The sequence below is a fragment of the Triturus cristatus genome, chromosome 10 (assembly GCF_964204655.1).
Source record: "Triturus cristatus chromosome 10, aTriCri1.1, whole genome shotgun sequence".
NCBI lineage: Eukaryota > Metazoa > Chordata > Amphibia > Caudata > Salamandridae > Triturus > Triturus cristatus.
In genome coordinates this window covers 1,209,757,712-1,209,781,008 of record NC_140593.1, presented here as the reverse complement: position 1 = coordinate 1,209,781,008, position 23,297 = coordinate 1,209,757,712, and the positions used below count along the sequence as shown (strand labels likewise).

The window sequence follows — 23,297 nt, the reverse complement described above, 5'->3', positions numbered from 1 at the left end:
ATGACCCCCCTCCTGGTCCAGCCTGCCCTCTTCAGAGTACCAATGACCCCCCCTCCTGGTCCAGACTGCCCTCTTGAGACTACCAATGCCCCCCCGCGCCCCGCCTGGCCCCTCGCTGGCGGCGTCCGCGCCGCTCCGCCCGCTCACCGTGGTCTTCTCCAGGCAGTGCAGCAGGTGGTGGTGCTGCTGCTGGAAGGTGGAGCGGTTCTTCACACACAGAGCATGTGCTTCGGTCCCCTGCTCCTGCAGGAAAGAAGAACAAAGAGCACTGATTGCAAAGCCTGCCATCGAGGCACATGTCATATACACTCCAGAGAGGTAGGATGCATAGTGGCTGGTGCTGTCCCATCTAACATTAAAAAGCAGGGAGTGCGGCGGCTGCTGAAAGGTTAAAGGCTTCTCCGGACCCTTTCAAGAGAGCAGCCGCACACAAGCAGGGAGCTGCTCAGACCGCCCGGCACACTGCTATTCACTGGCGTCGCAGCCTCTTTGCTCCATACTTAAGTATCCTCCATTTGCATGTGTGGGGAAACAGCACCATCTCATGGACACTTGAGGAAAGGCACATCAACGTTCCAAGATGAGGGACAAAGACACATGCACAGACCTCCTTTTAAAACCAGACCCGCTCATATCCTCGCCTGTGTGTCTTAAGCTGCAGTCTTATTACACCTCTGGAAAATAACAATATAGCAACTGGAAGCGTGGCGATGAAGGTGTGAGTTGTGACAAATGGAGGGCCTTGGGCTCAAGAGAAGAGATTTTAGTACGCGTATCTGCTTCTTTATTCGCACATCTACCCTCTCAGCACCATTCCAATGTGAGGACTGGTTGAAAAGCAAGATGCAAATGGAAGAGTGGCAGCAAAGATGACCAACATTGTATGGGGAAGCATGTCTGGAAGGCCTGACTGCCGAGCTGTGTGTCTGCCTTGAAGATGGCATGGTTTCAAACATTGTGGGCGAGCGTAGGTGGCTGCGATGGACAGAACGTTGAAGCACACATGCATCTGTAAAGGGACTGAATGTGTTTTGCTTCTGAGAGAGTGAGTGTACATACCTTCTGCAAGAGAGGCCCAGAACCAACTATCAAAGAGACCGTGGGTGCCCTAGAAACCTCCCTGTCGCAGTGATTCTCGCCCTGGCCCGCAAAGAGTCCAGGTGACTTCTACTATTTCATCTAGAAAATACCACAGTGCTTTTCTGACACCAGCATCACAGGTGCCTGTTGTACTGCAGAGCTGTGGGAAGAAAGTGGGCAGCTGTCTCTCTTGGTTGACATGAAAGTCTGACAGTGTTTGGGTAATGAATAAGCACAGATGTAAAATAGCGCCCTGTCCTGCTGGAATAGAGACTGCTGCTGAGATGCGGAGAGCGACTACAGTTCACTCCCTCTCGGGGCAGGGGTGATGCCAGCTGCCTCCCAGACAGGACCTTCAGTTCCATGGTTTGTCATGTGCCCAAGGAGGGTTCTGCCACCAAGCCTTAGAATCATGTTCATAGCTCTCCAGATGTGCAAGGTGACCTTAAAGAGGAAAACAGGCCCTGCAGGACTTCACGAGGGCGCCTCAACACTCACTGGACATCGATAAAACTGTGTTAAGGTTCCTACTTTTTTTTTTGCAGAGTTTTATATAGCGCGAACTTGACCCAAATCAGGTATCAGAGCACTTTACATGAGCAGCAGTTGTGTTGCAGAGGGACACATTCATTTCTGTTAGGCAGGGGGAGATTAAGTCATTTGCCCAGAATCACAGGATGTTCAGCGTCATTGCCGAGACTCGAACCCAGCTCCCCAGATTCGAGGTTGACCGCCCGAGCCGTTAGGCCACCTCCTCTCCTCTCCTGTACTTGCTGTCCATCCTTCACTGCTTGGATGAGAGACCTGCTGAAGGGAGGCTGGGCCAGAACTCTGCTCTGGAAGATGTGCCCGGCTCTCATGGGACCACCGCCTTCCACAATATCATGTTATTCCCTCTGGTTTTCATAGTGGGTTGGAGGCATCTAGGCGCATCCTATTGGGACAGCGCGGTGGGTGCCCCGAAAAAGAGAGAACAAGCACTGAGGGAACCTGAAGTAACAAAGCATCAGAAACTGCAGGAAAGTTACTCCAAAGTCCACTTTCTCATCTAAGGATTTGTAAGTAGGCGTTTAAATAGCACAACAAGAGCGCAGGTAGGATCTCAAGGGCGCCCCTTCCTCTCCTACCAGTTCTACTCTGTGTTTGTGCTGCACTGTGCTTAGAAGCTGCCAAGTCGTGCCCCCATCATTGGGTTTGTGATTGGAAATGCCTATGGATTTACCCCAGGCCTCTGCTCTTCACTGCCTGCCCCTCCCTAGCTCTATATGTCTCTTTACTGCCCACAACTTCTAGTATAACTGGGTGCAGCACAACATAATCTGGAAGGTGGCATCCAGTTCAATGGCACATGCCACCGAGGAAGGACTCAGCACATTAACTTGAGGCCTGAGGCTGAAGCAATCAGAGCTCAGTGTTTTTGGTGTCGTGCACCCCTTCTCGGTCACTGCAGACGCACATTCTGTCGCGTGGTCCCCAATGCTGCCACAGGATGCAGGGAACAAGGCCACACTGCATGGAGATGCAGCACACACCACCGCTGTGGATGCTTCTACGTGGGGTAAACATGCCCCTTCATCAGCTAACCCTGCCTGCCCAAAGCAGAGAGATTGCAAAGAATGTACTCCCAAAGCCATTAACCGTGGAGTAACATCTGTACACTGCCTGTAGGGGGGCCCCTGAGGCTACCTGACCACCTCAAGGCCTTGGGGGGCCACCAGCCACCCCTTGGCTCATGCGGAGGAGCACTATCCAAGCCCACAAACTTCATGGATGTAAGAAACGCAGATGATGGGCTTCTGCGCACACTGAAGACAACCATTTCATCACACCACAGGGGACGAGTGCCCGAGATGCTGGGTCCATGACTCTGACCAGCCTGGACTTTGGCAATGCTGGTGACCCAATCTCCCTCAGATACAGCTGAGCATTGCCGGAGAATACAGAACAAGGCGCCTCGGCTCATCTGTGGACTCCCCTTACGACCATGTGTTTGACGCCCAGCACTCTGTACTGGTTCCCCATCAAGCTGTGGATTCATTCAACGTGTTATGCTTTGCTCAGAAGGTCTTTTGTTGAACCATCCCAAAGTTCCTGCCTGAGGCCGCCCCTCCCCATGCTCTGATGAGATCTTTAGGCCTGGCTATCTACACCTGCTAAAAATTGCATCCTTCCCTCTCACAACGGAAATGAGGCTTGCGAAGAAAGCAGCAGTGCAAGCTTCCCTCTCACAACCAGAACAGTCCTGCGTAGAAAGCAGCAGTGCAAGCTTCCTTCTCACAACCAGAACGAATCCTGCATAGAAAGAAGCAGTGGAAGCTTCCCTCTCACAACCAGAATGAACTCGCATAGAAAGCAGCAGTGCAAGCTTCCTTTTCACAACGCGAACAAGTGGTGTGTAGAATGCAGCAGTGCAAGCTTCTCTCTCACAACCAGGACAATTCCTGTGTAGAAAGCAGCAGTGCAAGCTTCCTTTTCACAACGCGAACGAGTGGAAGCAGCAGTGCAAGCTTCCATGAAACCCAGAATAGTGTACATCGATGGCAGCAGCACTGAAAGTATTCTCCATGGGGGCATAACAAAGGGACCTCCAGGTTAGCCCATCCTAAAGGGGGCCCCTCAGAATGCTTGTAGTTACTATAAAATGCTCAGGAAACATCACAGTTTTTTACGGAACAGAAAGTTACAAACTTGCAACATTGTTGATTGGCTGTTGCTAGTTAACAAGAGTTCAGCACAGAGGTGGCTTGTGTCTCCCACTGTCACAGAGAGAGGGCGAGAGGGGGAGAGAGTTGTAGAGCTGTGGCGTGGGTGACACAAACACCCGGAAGGCCCCGATGGAAGAAGGGAAACCGCTGTTCTCTTGGGCCTAGGTTGCAAAGCAGATTTTAGAAGGATACATAGGCCAGCCTGGTCAAGGGGCAGAGCTGGAAGGGCCTCTGCATGGCTGCTCGTACCCTGTCACGGGCAGCGGTGTAACGCAGCCCCCTGCAGCGCAGGAGGCCCCTCAAACTTTCAGGGTTCTCCCATTCAGCCCAAAGCCATTGAAAATATGTGAGATACGGACCTTACGGGGCCTCACAATATTGTGAGGGGGGCGTTCATTTTACGTTCCGCCACTGCATCTCGCGACACAGTACAGGTACAAAAGGCATGCAGCATAGGAAAACATCCAAAACAAATAAAGTATTTTCTGATGCAGTGCAAGCTTCTTAAACACAGAACAGTTACAGACTAGGCAGCAGCAATGCATGCTTCTTTCACACACAGACAAGGTATAGAGTAGGCAGCAGCAGTGCAAGCTTCCTTCACACACAGAACAGGCATAGAGTAGGCAGCAGCAGTGCAAGCTTCCTTCACACACAGAACAGGCATAGAATAGGCAGCAGGAGTGCAAGCTTCCTTCACACACCGAACAGGCATAGAATAGGCAGCAGCAGTGCAAGCTTCCTTCGCACACAGAACAGGCATAGAGTAGGCTGCGACAGTGCAAGTTTTTCTTATACACAGAACAGGTACAGAGTAACACAAAAGTTCGGGCTGCATTGCTCTCATGAGGAGCAGGTTCAAGAATGATTTGCATATGGCTGGGTCCAAACTGGGGTGGCGTGGTGAGCAAAAGAACAATGGATTTAACTCAGATCTGTGACTAGGGGTGAAGGCTTGACAATGTTCAGCATTCTGTCCATCATCTTTTTGTGCTGCTATAGTCGCCCTAAGTGAGATGGGTATGCCCAGACATGGGTCTCTTGCTCGCTGCACCACTAGATTCAAGCTAGCCTAGCTGAATAGGGGTGATACCCTGAAACCGGTCCCAGAATGCTTGTTTCTGGCCCAGGGAGGATCTGGTCTGGCAGTTCGGGCTGGACTGTTCCCGTGAGGCACAGGGTCAAGACTGATTTGCATATGGCTGGGTCCAACTGGAATGGCATGGTGAGCAAAAAAACAATGGCTGTAGGCCCACATCTCTGTGCTAGGGGTGAATGTTTGACAATGTTCAGCAATCCGTCCATTAACGTTTTGTGTAGGCAGCAGCAGTACAAGCTTCATTCACACAGAACAGGTACAGAGCAGGCAGTGCAAGCTTTTCTTATACACAGAACAGGTACAGCACAGGCAGGAGCAGTGCAAGCTTCCTTCACACAAAAAAGGTACAGCACAGGCAGCAGCAGTGCAAGCTTTCTTCAAACCCAGCACACACACACAATGAGCTGTTCCTTTGTGGAGAGTACAAAGCCACGTGGATCTTTCCTTTATTTCTTTGGCGCGGACCCTCCATAGCCCACCAATCTGACTCACAGGCAGGGACTCTATTGCTCGGGCCAGGGGATTTCCTGCGGCCATTGTCTCTAAAACAACTCGACCATACAGCTCGGAAAAACTGGCAGGGCTGGGTCTGAGTAAAATACAAATCAGGTGCCTTACATATTGTAGAAGCTCCCAGACTACTTCCAGTCTTTTAAAGACAGTGGCATGTAAGCCTGGTGTGTCACCGCCTCTGCCCGGCCTCTAAGAATAGAAAGTACCACAATGTCTAGGGAGCTTTGGCCATTCTGGTGACATGGTTCAAGGCAGGACATGCAGGGCCTGTTCAATGTGTTGCTTCAACAGATTATGCTAGCCTCCACTTGCGTTAAGACCAATGGTGCACCTGATCTCTCTGACAAGCAACATTTGCAGTTCATGAATCAAGTTCTGACTCATCTCTCTGAGAAATAACCTTTATAGTTTTCATACAAGAAATTTTGTTTGTGGCAGAATTTTAACGGGCATTATTTAAGTGATAAATGTAGCACTGGTCCATATTTCACTTCATGCCCTCTCACATCCACCCTCAGACCTGTGCCCCAGGCTCCTGTTCCCTCATGCCCTCTTACCTCCAGCCCTCGACCTGTGCCCAGGGCTCGTGTTTCCTTGTGGCCTGTTACTTCCAGTACACAGACGTGTGCCTAGGGCTCGTGTTCTCTCATGCCCTCTTACCTCCACCCTCAGACCTGTGCCCTGGGCTCATGTTCCCTCTTGCCCTCTTACCTCCCCCCTCAGACCTGTGCCCAGGGCTCGTGCTCTCTCATGCCCTCTTACCTCCACCCTCAGACCTGTGCTAGGGCTCATGTTCCCCCATGCCCTCTTACCTCCAGCCTCAGACCTGTGCCCAGGGCTCATGTTCCCCCATGCCCTCTTACCTCCAGCCTCAGACCTGTGCCCAGGGCTTTTGTTCCCGCATGCCCTCTTACCTCCACCCTCAGACCTGTGCCCAGGGCTCGTGTTCCCTCATGCCCTCTTACCTCGTGTCTGCAGACCTGTGCCCTGGGCTCATGTTCCCTCTTGCCCTCTTACCTCCACCCTCAGACCTGTGCTAGGGCTCATGTTCCCTCATGCTCTCTTACCTCCACCCTCAGACCTGTGCCCAGGGCTCATGTTCCCCCATGCCCTCTTACCTCCAGCCTCAGACCTGTGCCCAGGGCTCATGTTCCCCCATGCCCTCTTACCTCCAGCCTCAGACCTGTGCCCAGGGCTTTTGTTCCCTCATGCCCTCTTACCTCCACCCTCAGACCTGTGCCCAGGGCTCGTGTTCCCTCATGCCCTCTTACCTCGTGTCTGCAGACCTGTGCCCTGGGCTCGTGTTCCCTCATGCCCTCTTACCTCCACCCTCAGACCTGTGCCCAGGGCTCGTGTTCCCTCATGCCCTCTTACCTCCACCCTCAGACCTGTGCCCAGGGCTTGTGTTCCCTCATGCTCTCTTACCTCCACTCTCAGACCTGTGCCCAGGGCTCGTGTTCCCTCATGCCCTCTTACCTCCACCCTCAGACCTGTGCTAGGGCTCATGTTCCCTCATGCCCTCTTACCTCCACCCTCAGACCTGTGCCCAGGGCTCGTGTTCCCTCATGCCCTCTTACCTCGTGTCTGCAGACCTGTGCCCTGGGCTCGTGTTCCCTCATGCCCTCTTACCTCCACCCTCAGACCTGTGCCCAGGGCTCGTGTTCCCTCATGCCCTCTTACCTCCACCCTCAGACCTGTGCCCAGGGCTCGTGTTCCCTCATGCTCTCTTACCTCCACTCTCAGACCTGTGCCCAGGGCTCGTGTTCCCTCATGCCCGCTCACCTCTACCCTCAGACCTGTGCCAAGGGCTCGTGTTCCCTCATGCCCTCTTACCTCCACCCTCAGACCTGTGCCCAGGGCTCATGATCCCCCATGCCCTCTTACCTCCAGCCTCAGACCTGTGCCCAGGGCTTGTGTTCCCTCATGCCCTCTTACCTCATGTCTGCAGAACTGTAACCAGGGCTTGTGTTCCCTCCTGCCCTCTTACCTCCAGCCTCAGACCTGTGCCCAGGGCTCGTGTTCCCTCATTCCCTCTTACCTCCACCCTCAGACCTGTGCCCAGGGCTCGTGTTTCCTCATGCCCTCTTACCTCCACTCTCAGACATGTGCCCAGGGCTCGTGTTCCCTCATTCCCTCTTCCCTCCACCCTCACACCTGTGTCCAGTGGTTGTGTTCCCTCACACCCCATGCCCTTCTTACCTCCAAGCCCCCATCGTGCTTGTACTGCAGGAAGGCATTGGTGGTGCCACTCTTGGCCAGTCTGATCCGTGCCAGCCGGACTTTCTGCAAGAGAGAGATAAGCAGGGTCAGCAAGATGGAAGCAGAACAAGGCAACAGCCGCAGACACAGAAGCTGGAGCTGGGTGCTGGCCCTCGCTTCACCGTCCTGTGATATGAATGAATGAATGAATGAAGGGGGGATTTATAAAGCACACGCTACTCCAAAGAGTTTCCCCGCGTTATGGGGGGTTGTGGGGATGGATAGAGTCTGATTAATGGCAAGTTACTTACCTGTAACACCAGCTCTCCGCGGTGGGAGTCCTCAGACTCACAGGTTTATGTCATTACCAGCTTCTGGGATGAACGTGAGGGAATATTATGCACATAGCATGCACAGCCACGGTTAATCTGTGCACAAAACAGAACACCAGCGATTGTGTGCACATAAGAAACCCCAGTAAGTGCTCTGAAAACCACAGTGAGTCAGCGGTGTGGGAACAAATTTCAGAGTGGGGGTGCTGCCATTAATGTTATATCACTCAAGTCACAGGGACTGTGAAAGATCCAAGCTTCAAACAAAAAACCAAGTGTAGCAAATGTGCCACGCCCCCTCAGCAGGAGAGTGGTAAGAGTGTGGTATGGAGCCGGTGTTGCATTTTAGAGCACTGGTTAGGTAGCGGACTATCATTTACAGGTTGTGCATAGACATGCAGTTTTACTGGTAAAAATATATAGCACAAAAACAAATGTGTGGAAATAGAGTTTCACTGAATGTTTATCACTTATGCATCACCAATTAAAGTGTCTAGATTTCTTTTGATCCATTAAAATCTTTGTTTCCGTTGCACTTCAAACTTACAAAAATGTGCTTTGTTTGTGCTGTCCTAACCACTGATATGATTTGAAATGTGTGTATAGTTCATTTCCCTATATTTAAATGCTGTTGTATGCCAGAATACAACTGGTATACATCAGCCTTTCCTTTCCTGTACCCAAGCAGGATTGTTAGCCAGGCCACTTTTACAAAACCCTCTCACTTTGCAGTCAGAGAAACAAAGGTACACTCCAGTTTCCCAAAGAGCAGCGATTTTTCCAAAGATGCAGCCAGATATTTGGCCTCTGTCTGTGAAGCAAAGCAAATGTGACAAGAGGAATATACAATCTGAAGGCCTCTTTACTGCTCATTCACCTTCTGATCTCCAGCATGCAGCACCCCCAGCACATAAGCAGTGAGTGCACACACTTGAAGACCACAGTGTGTGTGCATGCATACGTGCGTGTGTGCATGTGTGTGTGTGTACACAAGAGGGCCACAGTGGAGGTGTTCACAAACAAGAGATCCACAGTAAGGGTGTACACACACAAGAGGATCAGTGTGTGTGTGTGTGTGCGCGTGTTTGTTTGTGCATGTGTGTGTGTGTACGTACACAAGAGGGCCACAGTGGAGGTGTTCACAAACAAGAGATCCACAGTAAGGGTGTACACACACAAGAGGATCACAGTGTGTGTGTGTGTGGCCAAGAAAGCCACATTGGTTGTATGGGCACAAGCAGATCCCAGTGATTGTGAGGACGCACAAGGACCACAGTGAGTTGTGCGTTCTACGCCGCAGCTGTCAGGCTGTGCACTTGACCAACTCAATTGAGCCCCTGCAGTGCTGACCTGGCCTTGTACTGTCACCAGCCCTGCTTTCATGTTCCTTGTACCTCCATGAGGTGTATTCGAGCATCGAGCCAGTCACTCACAGGTGTAACACAAGCCCACTCAGTCCCGCCAACCCTTAAGGGGCTCTAACCAATCCGGGGGTGCTCACTCAGCCCAAGGCCAATGAATATCTGTGAGGTACAGCAGACTCAGGGGCCTCCCGTCACATTCTACAAGGACTCCCCAATATTTTGCGTTACACCGCTGCACTGAGTTATGAGTTGGTTTCTAACTGCCTCCAAGATGAGCAGTGTAGTGTTGACATTTCGGATGTGGTGTGGCAGGATGGGGGCGGGACTTCCCATTTGCATGTAGCAGTCGCCTTCCAGCAGTACGCCCTGCCTTACTCTTCCATCCTGAATACTCTCATTAGCAGAGATGGAGGGGCTGGGGAGGTGAATACAGTGGTCTCCTTCATAAGTGTAAGATGAACCATTCTGTCAGGCCTGTTTTTTGTCTCTCCCAGAGGTGCTGCCCCAAAAGGCTAGCAGCTGTCCGCTGTGAGGACATCACGCCTCATTCTGCTCTATTTTTTGGTGCTCTTCTTGGAGATGTTTCTCATTACCTCCTGTTGGGGATGATCACAAGAACACAAAGACTGTGTCTACGCAGGAGACGAGGGAAACACAAACTGAGCAAACCACTGCAAACCGGTTCCAGAACAGTCACAATAGAATCAATATCCCCGGTCTGGAAGAGGACCGCAAGTGTGGTCTTGAAACTTCAGCAAGTGGTTCTAGGATTTCCCACAGACCAAAGAGGGGACTCTCTACTCAGGATTAATGTGAAGAACGACATTAACCCTGATGAAGTCATCTCAGAGGACGAAACATGTTGGCCGGGCTGTTTCTTTGATGTATTAAAGAATAATAAAGATAATTTCTTTGAAACTTCATACCAGAGCTCCCATGTTATTTTGATTTTGGAGAAGAGTACATTGGTATTGACACCATTGAAGTATGTGTACTTCATGAAAGGAGAGAGGAAACAAAGAGAACAAACTCTACAGTACAATTGTTGGACACTCAAGGCACTCCCTTTGGTGTGTTTTTTCTGTTTTAATGTATTTATGGTTTTGGAGTAGTTTGACCATTAGAGGGTGAGTGCAGACCACTTTTACCTTGTGGAGGCAGCACCTGTGCAGCTGTCTTTAGCAAGAACTGCTCTTGCTTTGGAATTATTTTAGAGGTAAATGGAGTGAGAGAGCACAAAAAAAGAATAGAATGTGAATGAGGAGAGAAAAATGAAAAGCAAAAAGGAAGCAGGATGGAAAATGGCACAAAAGAAAAATGGAAATAGGGAAATAAATAAAAAGAAAAGAAAGAACAAAGATGGAAGGAAATAAATAAAAAGAAGCATAGAAAGGACAGCAGGAAGAAAAGATACAAGAAACAAATAACTAAATAGAAAGCTAGGGAAGAAAAATGGAGAGTTGGAAAATAGACTGAAATAATGGAAAGAAGAAAAGAGAGATGGGGTAGGGTGATGGAAGGAAAGAAGGGAAACAACAAATTCAAGAAATTGAAAAAGAGAGGGTGGAATGAAGGGGGGAAGGAAGGAGAAGAGGATCATGCGAAGAAGGAAAGGAACAAGAAAATAATTAAAGAATTGAAGGAAGAAGGATGGAAAAAATAAAATAGGAATATAAAAAAGAACAGAAAGGTAGAAAGAAGGAGAGATGCAAAGAAAGAAGGGTGGACAGATGGAAAGAGGAATGATAGGAGAATGGAATGAAAAAAGAAAGACCAATAGACAGCAGGAGAGTAAGATGACTAGAAAGAAGGACACAGTGAAAAAAGACTAAAGCAAAAGAAAGAAGATAGAAAGGGAGAAAGGATGAAAGAAAGAAGTCAATCCAGGTAAATTCAGTTTTTGACCAAATTCCTTAAAAACCATGCTATAAAATGTAGTATTATGAACAATTCTTTGCAAATTTGAATTGGGTTAGCAATTCTCACTGGCATTCATGGGAAAATTTGGGATCACTCACGTTTCTCTGTTATTTAATGTCATAAGACTCAAAGTGGGGAGTATTTTATTTTCCTGGCTACTCTCTTGCCCTAAGGTTCAAGGGCTGAATGGGTGTTGTGAGTCTCCACCCCTTCACTGCTTCCCGAGAAGCCCTGGACTGCTCGCCCCGGTACCCTTAGGTTCAAGGGCTGAATGGGTGTTGTGAGTATCTACCCCTTCACTGTCCCCCAAGAAGCCCTGTCCTGATCGCCCCTGTACCCTAAGATTCAAGGGCGGAATGGGTGTTGTGAGTCTCTACCCCTACACTGCTCCCTGAGAAGTCCTGGACTGCTCGCCCCTGTACCCTAAGATTCAAGGGCGGAATGGGTGTTGTGAGTCTCTACCCCTACACTGCTCCCCGAGAAGTCCTGTCCTGATCGCCCCTGTACCCTAAGATTCAAGGGCTGAATGGGTGTTGTGAGTCTCTACCCCTACACTGCTCCCCGAGAAGTCCTGGACTGCTCGCCCCTGTACCCTAAGATTCTAGGTGTGAATGAGTGTTCTGCATGCTCAGGTTTCAGCCATCAGTCCCACAGCTGGGAAAAGTGTTTTGTATAAAACCCTAAGTCCTTCCTGTTGGCTTAAGCTTGTTCTCTTCCTGTAAGATGTCTCGGGCTCATTTTGGCCTCCTAATATGTGTCATAAAGCATTGGTTGTCAACAGTGGTGGCTCCTCCACTGCTTTCAGCAGTGGAAATAAAGGAAAAATAAAATGATACTTCTCGTGTTTATAACTGTATTTGTTCCTGCTGCGGCAGCTTGGCGGGCGGGGCGGGGCGGGGCGGGGATGCTCTGCTCTCAGAGCAGAGGGAGGAGTGGTGGGCACTTCGTAAAGTGCACATGAATGTTTGGCCGGACGTCTCGGGCTGGCCAAACAGTCATGTGCACTTTGCATGTTCTCCACCCAGGCTGCACTATTCCCTGGCTGAACACCACTCCATGGCACTCAGACCAATCACAATGTTGCATTGCAGCATTGTGATTGGCTTAGGGGAGCGGAGGTATGACGAGGGACAACAAGGAGAGATGTGGTGAGGAGGTAAGTTTTTTTTTCTTCTTTACACCTTAACTCCCCAACCCACTAGCCGCCCTCCACCCCCCACCCCCGATCCCTTGCCACCCGCCTCTGGTTGTCATTGCCTGTGTCCGCTCTTGGCTGCATTTCTACAACCAAACTTAGCCGCGAAGGGCTTCTGCAGACAAAGTCGTTTTGGCCTCAGGAAATGTCAGCCACTCGGTGCTGCAATAAAGTCTTTGCGCTGACTCCAAGTCCGTAGAAGGGTTTCGCTCAAAGGACTCGGTTTCATATTGGGATCTTCTGAATACATATTCCTAGCACGTCATTTATTACCAGACTTTTTCGACAGTCAGTCTTTGATGCAACATGATGACCCTTTCCACTGTCCTCACTCACTCCTTAGCTGGGGAGAAGGTCCTTCTCTTGTGCAGGGTTCCAAAGTGAGGATCAACCCTTCCTTTGGAATAACAGGTGAGTACATTTCTTCTTCTCTCAGAGGAAACTCGCCTGAACCCTACTGCAGGGTCCATACACAAGAGGACCACAGGGGATGTGTGCACACACACAAGCCCAAGTGCGTGCATACACTTGGACAAGTGCTTAGTTTGTAAAAGAAAGAAGTGCCAGGGCTCTCGTCAGGAGGCCACTGCAGCTTGCACCCTTCATTGCCCCTGCCATGCCACCAATGATATTAACAACACAACTACGAACCATCCCACTCCAACAAGTGTGACAATTCGGCCTGGGTGGGAAATTCTGCTCCGCTCACAGAGTATTTCCCACTCCGTGCTCCTCGTAGTGTGTGGAGTTCTGAAAAACTCAGAGGAGAGTTTTTTCCTCGCTCGCCTACTTTAAGTTGGCAAGCAAGGAAAATCTTACTCCAGACCACCTCACAATCAGATTTCGTAACGTGGGCGGTTGTTGATGGCCGCTTCCACCCCCGTTGAGAAAGCTCCTGTTCGAGTATACCATCTACTTGAGCGGCAGAAAAAATAAGTGCCCTCCTGTGGTGCGCATGGTGCAGTTCGCGCTGATTTTCCAGCGCAGGACAAACACCCGAGTGCTAAAAATCAGCATGAATGGTGAGACCTGAAGCATTCCACCGCTTTCAGAACTCCTTGTAAAGCAGCAACGTTTTTTGCACACGGAACTCGGCAAACTCCACCCAGGCCTAGTGACGATTCGGACTGTTTCATGCCCCCAAAGCTATACGAGTGGCTTGGGTGACAGGTAATAGTCATTTTTAATGTATATTGAATTAATAATTAACTGTTGTTGTGGTAATCTCTAAATTAGCCAAAACAGCGCCACCTTGTGGCAGACTGTCACAAGCTCCGGTGTTGACAATTAAGTGCCGGTGTGGAGCACTGGAAACCACCGGCTCAAATTAAGCAAGTTGAACCCTGGTGCTCACTGATGCAGCAGGAAATTTCGGCTATTGATTCCCACATCCATGACGAGGTGTTTGGAGCACAGAGGCATCCCTCTTGACTTTATCTTGACTCTATTTTTCAACGACCCACAAAGCTCTCTACAGCCATCTGCACATTTTCGATGGAGTTGGTTCTTTCCCTTCTGTGAAGCTACAGGTTGGAATTATTTCATAAACATGAAATTGCACAGAATGTCTTACTTCTGCCATATAAGTGAATGCAACGTCTACATCCAGCAATTTATCATGTATAACGATTTCTACTCACGTTCCGCAATGAAATTGTTTCATTATTGATTGAAATAAAGCTGCGATTTCTTCATGAGGAAAAGCTAATACGATTTAGAGATATTATTTTTGGGACAATACATTTTTAAAAAAGGAAGGAAAATGAATATTTTATCATTTTTCTTGAAAATCGAATTGAACAAAAATATAATTGAACAAAAACCTATATTTATCCAATATAGTTATTTTCTCTTCGATTAGCGCCGTGAATGTGAGAGCAGCAGAGATTAACACCCTGAGGACTTGCACTCGAGAGAGCCATGGTGCATGTGTGCAGAGCAGCGAGTACACACAGGACCTTGGAAAAGGGCACAGCAGTGAGGACCGTAGTCACTGTGTGTACACACAGGGCCATGGGGCAGTGTGCAGAGCAGTGAGGACCGTAGTCACTGTGTGTACACACAGGGCCATGGGGCAGTGTGCACAGCAGTGAGGGCCGCAGTCACTGTGTGTACACACAGGGCCATGGGGCAGTGTGCAGAGCAGTGAGGGCCGCAGTCAGTGTGTGTACACACAGGGCCATGGGGCAGTGTGCAGAGCAGTGAGTCCTTCAGTGAGTGCCTGCACCCCAGAGAGGCCCACACTGGATGCGTGAACACAAAAGGACAATTCTAAAATGTGCCCACAGCAGAGGCCCATAGTCAGTCTCATCAGGACCAGTTGTAGGATTTTTGGGGCCCTGGGCGAGGTGGAATGTGCGAGGTCATAAGTGACACCTTCAGGGCTCCAGAAGCTGCTTGTGCAGACTCCCCCTGGGCTGCAGCTCCCCTCCCTGCCACCCACAAGCACCTCTTCCACAGCTCCTACCAAGCTCAAGGTGTGAGAATAGCTTGGGGGCTGAGAGTTAAAAGGCTGCAGTGTCTCTCAATGGGCAGCCAGGCAGGAGGCCTACTTGCAGGACACACCTGCAAAATGCGTCCCCTTGCAACTGGCACAAGATAGTGTCCCCCTCCCCTAGGCCTCCCCACACCATCCCCAAGAGGCCTGGGGACGAGCCCCCTTCTGTAAGCCTGTTGGACTTGGCCCTTCTGGCAGGTTCACCCCTAAACTTTTTGCTTTTACTGGTGACATGGTGGTAGTGATTTTTGGTTTCTGCGCACTTTTCCTGTGTCCCAGAGTAAAGTGCGTGCGCACTCTGAGTGCATGTGGTGAGATAGGCCTGCCCTCCCATTGGAATGCATGGGGAATGTATGTGTCCCTGGTAGTTCCTGATACGTGGGGTGTGCAGGGCCGAGTCGGGTATGTGCGGACTCGTGTGATTGAATGCTGCACAATGATTTATGCAGCATGTATGTGTCTAGTGTGGAAATGCCACTTCTAGACATGGCTGTGCGTGTGCTGTAAAGGTGCTGACACGTGATTGGCTGGAGCTGGCTGGTGAGCCTGGCTCCAGGAGTCTGGATGGGTCTGCCCCGGTGGTGAGTGTTGAGATCAGCATGTGTGATGTGAGGGAGTGGTGCACCTGGGTCCTGTGAATAGGGCTGGGATTTCCCCACACAATGCTGGCTCCGCCCCCTGTGGTATGACTGATGACCCTAGCCCTGCCAGGGAATGGAGTGAGGGGCTGAGCACATCAAGGGTGCTCCCCAACCAGCTGCGACTGGTTTTCACCCTCACCCTGAACCAAGAACACAGGTAAAAGGTGTATAAAAATGGGGCTGTGTCCCCACAGAAGTTGTTCTCTTGCTGATCCTAATTTGAGGGGGGCCTGCTGCTGCTGGGCGCCAGGAGAGACCGCCACTGGGGACTGCCTCCCTGCTGGAGGGCCCTGTGATCTGGCCCCTGGGCCCAGTCTTTGCCCCCCTGCTCTGAAGACCTTCCCTGAACTTAGCGCCAAGAAGAAGCGCTTTACTTGCCCTTCTTTCCTTGGGGGAGAAGCGCCTTGCCTGGACTAAGGAGCGCCTTCATTTGTGGCCAGCAGCGCTGAGCTGCGATCTCTCACGAGGGAACCCCGACGTAGGGATTCCCCCGCTGTTGCCGTGTTAACGCAGGTGCCCACCCCGCATTGTGGTGCTGGTCGCGGGTGCCCACCCCGCTTTTCTGTTGTTATCTCACGGCGGGTGCTCACCCCGCCGTATATTTCTTGTTACGAGGGAGCCTACCCCACTTACGGCCGGAGAACCACCGCCGCGGCCGGGGAAAACCAGGAAGTCAGGCAATCCTTGAGGGACGTGGGTGTGGTCTAAACAGGAAGCGGACGGGAGCCCACCCCGCGCTCCTGTGACGGAGACCAGGAAGAGGAGAGTAAGCCTGGAGTCCGGACAGAGGACGGGAGCCTACCCCGCCACCGTCGGTGAAGGAGAGCCCCGCGTCGCCCGGAGGAAGCCAGCGTGATCCAGGGAGTGGTGCCGGCGTTCGGAGAATTCCTGAGTCCCAGAGCGGGACTCCACCGTAGCGCTGCCGGTGCCCGGGACCTGCGCCTTTGCCCCGGTGAGTTGGGCTCAGCTGTTGGGTGGCTGGGGGTGTGACGGGGCACATTTCTCGGTGCCGCCCCCCCCCTTAGCAGCGTCCGGGCACTGCGGGCGCCGTGCTCGGTCCTCCTTCCCGCTGCCCCACCTGACAGTGGGCAGCGGCAGCGTGTGAGGGGAGAGACATTTGTTCTAGAGCCCGAGCGAGGCTCCAACGTTACGGGGCCAATATTAGGTCAGAGCCTGGAGGGCTCCCACGTTGTTTAGAGGGGCATTTGCCTGGTAATAAGAGCGGCCCCGGAAGGCAGCGGGCCGCTCCAACGTTGGCCCCCACATTTGCTTAGAGTCCAGAGGGACTCCAACGACGGCGGCACATTGTTCTTGAGCCACCAAGGCTCTAGGGGGCATTTCTTGTTGTTAGAGCCCAGAGAGGCTCCACGTGAGTGTGGTATATGGTTTTGAGAAGGCACAGTGGTGCCCCAGCATTTCTTCAGCTGCCCAGCACTTAGTGGGCAGCTGCAACGTTTAGGTTGTGGCCTTTACGCTTTGGCTTGCGCAGCCTGCGCAGCCTTGCCCTGACACTGCTGGACAAAGGGCGTTTGAGCCCCTGATAGGCCAGGTTGGCCTGGGGACAGTTTTGCTGTGTTGTGCCCTCCCCTAGGGTACCTGGTGATTTTTACACATGTACTTTTGCGCCTGCGCAATGCCTTTGTGCTGTGTTTATTTCTAGCTGTGCCTATGCGTAGGAGAGGGTTTTTCCTAGTGTAGGTGGTGCTGATGTGTTCAGGGTTCCCTGCGTGATATTCTCCTACGGTGGTTAGGGTTGCGTAGGTGGTACTTACCTGTTACCAGTGGTTACTGGTGGTGCGCTACATGCTCTAATTGGTGCTGCAGTGATTGTATGTGCTATGTCCTAGAAGTGTTATTCCTATGTGCTAAGTACTAAGTTCTAAAAGTGCTAATTCCTGACAGTGGTCCATGTGGCCCTGTCCCCTGTACATATAATCCCTTGTAAAATTCTGCCCAGTGCCAGTTGGCACAGTGTAAATTTTGTGAATAGTATCTAATGTGTTTTGGTATAATACAAAGGCTATTTTTATATAATACCTTGTGTGGAGTTTCTTTTGTGGTGGGCCTTGGGTGTTGTTGCTGGGTGCGCGCGCAAACGCTTTACACATTGCCTCCGGGATAAGCCTGACTGCTCGTGCCAAGCTACCAAGGGGGTGAGCAGGGGTTATCTTTGGCGTGTAACTCCCCAGCCCTGACTAGAGTGGTGGTTTCTGCCTGGCTTTGGCGCAAACCTTAGCCAACCAGAAATCCCATTTCTAACAAAGCCCAATTGCAAACAGACACCTTTCTTCAATTGGATCGGCCGGGGCACAAGAGGTTTGGTGGGGTGTTGCACTGGTGCAGGCCCCATGCTGGAGGGATGAGAGCGAGGCCCTGGGCAGCTGCCCATACTGCCCATGCTTAGCACCTGCCCTGAGTCTCATGGTGAAAATGGGGGGCCACAGTGAGTGAGCTCAGAGCAGAGATGGAGGGCCACAGTGATTAAACGCACAGGGGAGACAGAGAGACAGTGAGTGATCTTACAGCGGAGATAGAGGGCCACAGTGAGCGTGGTTGCACCAGAGACAGAGGCCACAGAGAGTGTTGTTACACCAGAGATAGAGGCCACAGTGAGCGTGGTTGCACCAGAGACAGAGGCCACAGTGAGTGTAGTTACACCAGAGACAGAGGCCACAGTGAGTGTTGTTACACCAGAGATAGAGGCCACAGTGAGCATTGTTGCACCAGAGACAGAGGCCACAGTGAGTGTGGTTGCACCAGAGACAGAGGCCACAGTGAGTGTTGTTACACCAGATTCAGAGGCCACAGTGAGTGTTGTTACACCAGATTCAGAGGCCACAGTGAGTGTGGTTACACCAGAGATAGAGGCCACAGTGAGTGTAGTTAGACCAGAGATAGAGGCCACAGTGACTGTGGTTGCACCATGTTAGAAATGGGATTTCTGGTTGGCTGAGGCTTGCGCCAAAGCCAGGCAGAAACCACCACTCTAGTCAGGGCTGGGGAGTTACACGCCAAAGATAACCCCTGCTCACCCCCTTGGTAGCTTGGCACGAGCAGACAGGCTTATCCCTGAGGCGATGTGTAAAGCGTTTGCGCGCGCACCCAGCAACAACACCCAAGGCCCACCACAAAGGAAACTCCACACAAGGTATTCTATAAAAATAACCTTTGTATTATACACAACACTTTAGATAAAAACACACACTCTACAATGTGCCAACAGGCACGGGCCGAATTTACAAGGGATTATATATACAGGGGACAGGGCCACATGGACCACTGTCAGGAATTAGCACTTTTTAGAAATAGGAATAATACTTTAGACCATAGCACTTACAATCACTGTAGCACTAAAATAGAACATGTAGCACCCAACCAGTAACTACTGGCGCAATAATGACCTCAGCGTCATCACACTAGCATCAGGTAAGTATACCTGTAGGGGTCTAAGCAACTAAACACACGATGCATAAAATACATTCAGCGGTGTAAAGCAAAGCACATGACGCATAAACACATTCAGAGGTGCAGGAAAGGTACAATGGCGCAAAAACTCACATTAGCCACTATCTGTGGCAGTCCCTGGGCCAACTGGCCTTGAAGGGGCAAGGACGCCCTGTGTCCCAATGTCAGGGGCAAGGCTGCGCAAGCTGCGCCAGCCAAAGTGTACCGGGGCACAACCTAAACGTGGCAGCTGCCCACTAAGTGCTGGGCAGCTGGGGGAAAGGAACCTGGCACCGGCGTGCCTCCTGAGCCCTCTCTGGGCTCGGGGTGTCCTCCGACAATGGAGGCGCCTCGTGGGCTCAAACAACTAGGAATGCCCCCCTAGAGCCTCCGTGGCTCAAGAAACAATGTGCCCCTTGTTGGAGTCTCACAGACTCTATCAAAATTCCCCCGGTCGTTGGGAGCGTGCAACGCTCTAAATTGTACAATGGGGGCCAACGTTGGAGCCTCGTGGGCTCTGTAGCAAGAATGCCCCCGTGTCCGTGGGAGCGGCCCGCTGCCTTCCGGGGCCGCTCCGCTGGTCAGGAAATGCCTCCCAGACACGTTGTAGAGCCGAGCGCGGCTCCAAACTGACCAAGGCTCCCCGTCGTTGAAGTCCCACACGGGGGACTCGTGAGCCTCGCAGGCTCTACTCCCACAGATGGCCCCCTGAACCTTGCTGGCTCTGCGATAACTGGGGGGGGGCGTTGCAGGCTCGTTAGTTAGTGCGAGCCCCGTTGGAGCGCACCAGCGCTCCGTAACAGAACAGGCGGCCCCGGGCACCCTCCCCTCACTCACCGGAGCAACGAGGCGGTCTCTGGACGCGGCGGGAGGCTTCCTGTTCCCCTCCGGCGGCGCTGCTCCCGTCCTCTTCTCTGCTCGGGTGAGGGCACCGGGGCGCAGGGTCGGCTCCTGCCTGCTCCGGGGCCCAGAAAACAACCGCGAGTCTTTCGGAAGGAGGCGGGGTAGGCTCCCGCCCTCCTACTTCCGGTTGTCCCGGCGTCCCGCCCCCGGCCTGCCTGACTTCCTTCGAGCCCGGCCGCGGCGGTGATCTTCTCCTTACACCGAAGTGCGGGGTGGGCTCCCGCCTTCGTATGAACGTCAAAGAGGAGGAGATAAGCGGGGTGGGCACCCGCTATAAATTAAAGGCACCAGAGGCTACCAGAACGCGGGGTGGGCACCCGTTATAAATAAGCACCAAAAGCGGGGGAATCCCCTTTTCAAAATGCGCGCAGCCCCAGGCTGCAGGGAAACAGAAGCGCTACCCCTCAAAGGTTGCCAAAAAGCGCTCCCAGGCGCTAGGTCCCACAAATCAAGCGCTCCCAGTGCTTTAGGGACAAATAAAGCGCTCCCCGCGCTTTAAGCAGGATAATAACAAAGTCCAGCAAAAAGTCTCCCCTGCACACAGCAAGGCAGGGGTGGGGGCAAGGCTGGACCCAGAGCCAGCTCACTGGGCCTCCAGGCAGGGAGGTAGTCCAAGTGGCGGTCCTCTGGTCCAGCAGCAGCCCCCCTCAGGTAGGATCCTGGCAGAGAACAGTTTCTGTGGGGACACAGCCCCATTTTTATACATGCAAACCCTTTGTTCTGGGGTCAGGGTGAGGGGGAAAACCAGTCGCAGCTGGTTGGGGAGCACCCTTGATGTGCTCAGCCCCTCACTCTATTCACTGGAAGGGCTAGGGTCGTCAGTCGCACCACAGGGGGCGGGGCCAGCATTGTGTTTGGAAAACCCTGTCCTATTCAGGACCCAGGTGGACTCCTCCCACCCATCTAGCTGCTGATCTCCCCATTCACCACTGGGTGACTCATCCTGACACTGGGGAATCCCTAGCCCGTCACATGACACGACCAGCCAATCACGCGACAGACACACTGCACACAGAAGTGCCCACTTCTAGAAGTGGCACTTCCACACTAGGTACATGCACGCCGCACACATCATCGCGCAGCATTCACTCCCACGAGTCCGCACATACCAAACTCGGGCCTGCACACCCCACGCATCAGGAACTACTAGGGACACATACATTCCCCATGCATTCCTATGGGAGGGCAGGCCTATCTCACCACATGCACTCAGAGCACGCACGCACTTTACCCTGGGACACAGGGAAAGTGCGCAGAGACCAAACAATCACCATACCCAGTCACCAATAAAAAGCCAAAAAGTCCAGGGGTGAACCTGCCAGAAGGGCCAAGTCCAACACAACCCCCTTCCAGCCAAAACGCAGGGCAGACCAATCACCACCGTGATGGACTTCCCTGCTTGGGGCGATAGAACACGGACGCGGGCCCGCAACTGCATGGACACCCTCCGGTTCTACGCCACGGTGAACCCATGGAATTCTTTTTAACACCACTGTCTGGACCAACTGGGCTACCCCACTGGTACTCCCAAGCTGTCCGCGGCCAAGACCAGGCCCTAGGCCACCCAGGTGCCACTGGTCTTTGCCTAACCACAGAGTGGGGGGTAGTAACCCCTGGCACATAGCGGCCATTCTCCACTCTTCCTCTCTGAAAGACAGGACTAGACTGCCACTGGTTCTCCAGCCTAGGGTCTACACCCTCAGGCGGACCAGGAGTCTCAGGGAAGGCTCTCCTCCCCCTACCTCTTCTCCTAGGGTTCCTCCTCCTCTGGCGAGGGGTACACCTAGAACGCCATCCCAACCCAGGGTTTAACCCCTCAGGTTGTACCGGGGGCAGAGGTGGGCTCTCCCACCCTCTGCACCCCCTTCCAGAGCCCTGCTCCCTACCAACTGGGGCGGTACCTCTGGAAGAAGAACTGGTCGGGACGCTGGTTACAGACGTCCCACCCCTCAGGTCAGGCTGATCCCGAACCTGGCCTTCCAACCTCCGGCCTAGAACCTTTGGTGGAATAATTGCCTGGCACTCCAGGACTTCTGGGGATTTCCACTCCATCCCCCTGAGGCTATCAAAGGACACATATGTCGAGCGACTGTCTGTCTGGCGCTGATCTCCCGTCCCCTGTCCACCTGACAGTGCGCGGAGATCCCCCAGAACAGAAGTGGTGCCACCCTGGTCACTACACGGGATCCTAGCCCAACTGGGTAGTCCCTGACCCACAGGCTCTTCCACTGGGAAACTCATCCCCCAATCACTCCTCACACTGGACTCCTGTACCCTCCCTACCGGAGCGGTACTGCCAGACTCTAGAACCACAGGAGCCCTGGTTACAGGTGCTCCAGGTCCTCTACTCACCAGGAGATCTCCCTCAAATGGGCTAACAGGACAGCCTAGGTCCCCGACTTGGTGTTCCCTCATGGAACCATCCAAGTCCTGAGGCAGGGTTTCGTACGTCCGGGGACCCTCGGTCACCCTCTCACTCCTGCTCCACTGAGCCAGGCAGTGAGCCCCTACACCCTCCTCGCTATCCTGGGACCTAGCTGGGCTACACTGAGCCTCTTCCACCACGCTGGGCTGGAAGATACCTGACCCACTACTTTTGGAGTCACTCCCTAATGACTCTAGAGAACCTCTAGCCCTTTCCCAGCGCTCTGCTTCTTCCGCAAGCTCAAGGGGCTCAGACAATCCACACCCCAACAGGTGTTGGCGCAACCCTGGCACACAACAACTGAGCAGGTGTTCTTTGAGAACCAGATTACACAGTATGTCAAAATCACTTGCTGTGGAAATCCAATCAAACATTGCATCCTCACATCCATCCACAAACTCCTCCCAAGTCTGGTGAGACAGTTTCCTACTGCCCCTGAATTTCAACCTTAACTCCTCCTCCTGGGGAACAGGTACCAGACTGGGGGAACTGGGACTGGGATTTCCTACACTGGAATCTACATCGCTACTACCACTGGACTCAACCCTCCCTGGGGAGCCCAGAAAATTAAAACTGCGCGCAGGGGATAGTCTACCCTCCAGAGCTACTTTGCCTCTGGTGGAGGCCCTCTCAGCCTCCTCTACCCTCTCCCGCGCCAAGACCCACTCAGTCTCTCGCTGTTGCTTCCTGGCCTCCAGCTGCGCCATAGCCTGAGCATGCTCTAACCTGAGCTTCTCTAACGCCAGCTGGTGCTCCCTTTCTTTCCTCCTATCTTCCCACTCCTCTGGGGACAGGGAAAGGGATGAGGCGCTGCCTCCTACGCTGGACCCAGCAAGGGACGCCCTACCTATGGGGTCCTCACTCTCTACTGGCGTCCAGGTATTGTCATCCTCTACCTCCTCTTCTGACTCTTCCTCTGTACAGTACCTTTCTAACTCCTGCCTCTGGCGCCAAGCTAGCTCATAGGGATCACAAGCAGG

General features: G+C 52.5%; 1 protein-coding gene across 1 annotated transcript in view; it reads right to left on the bottom strand.

Annotated features, from left to right (window-relative positions):
- KCND1 (potassium voltage-gated channel subfamily D member 1) overlaps nucleotides 1–23,297 on the bottom strand; it is a 793,973-nt gene that overhangs the window by 58,520 nt on the left and 712,156 nt on the right. The window contains exons 4-5 of the mRNA XM_085630298.1: nucleotides 7,597–7,680; nucleotides 148–243 (exon numbers count right to left, since the gene is read on the bottom strand). Coding sequence (XP_085486424.1) covers nucleotides 148–243; nucleotides 7,597–7,680 — 180 coding nt within the window. The remainder of the gene's footprint in view (nucleotides 1–147; nucleotides 244–7,596; nucleotides 7,681–23,297) is intronic.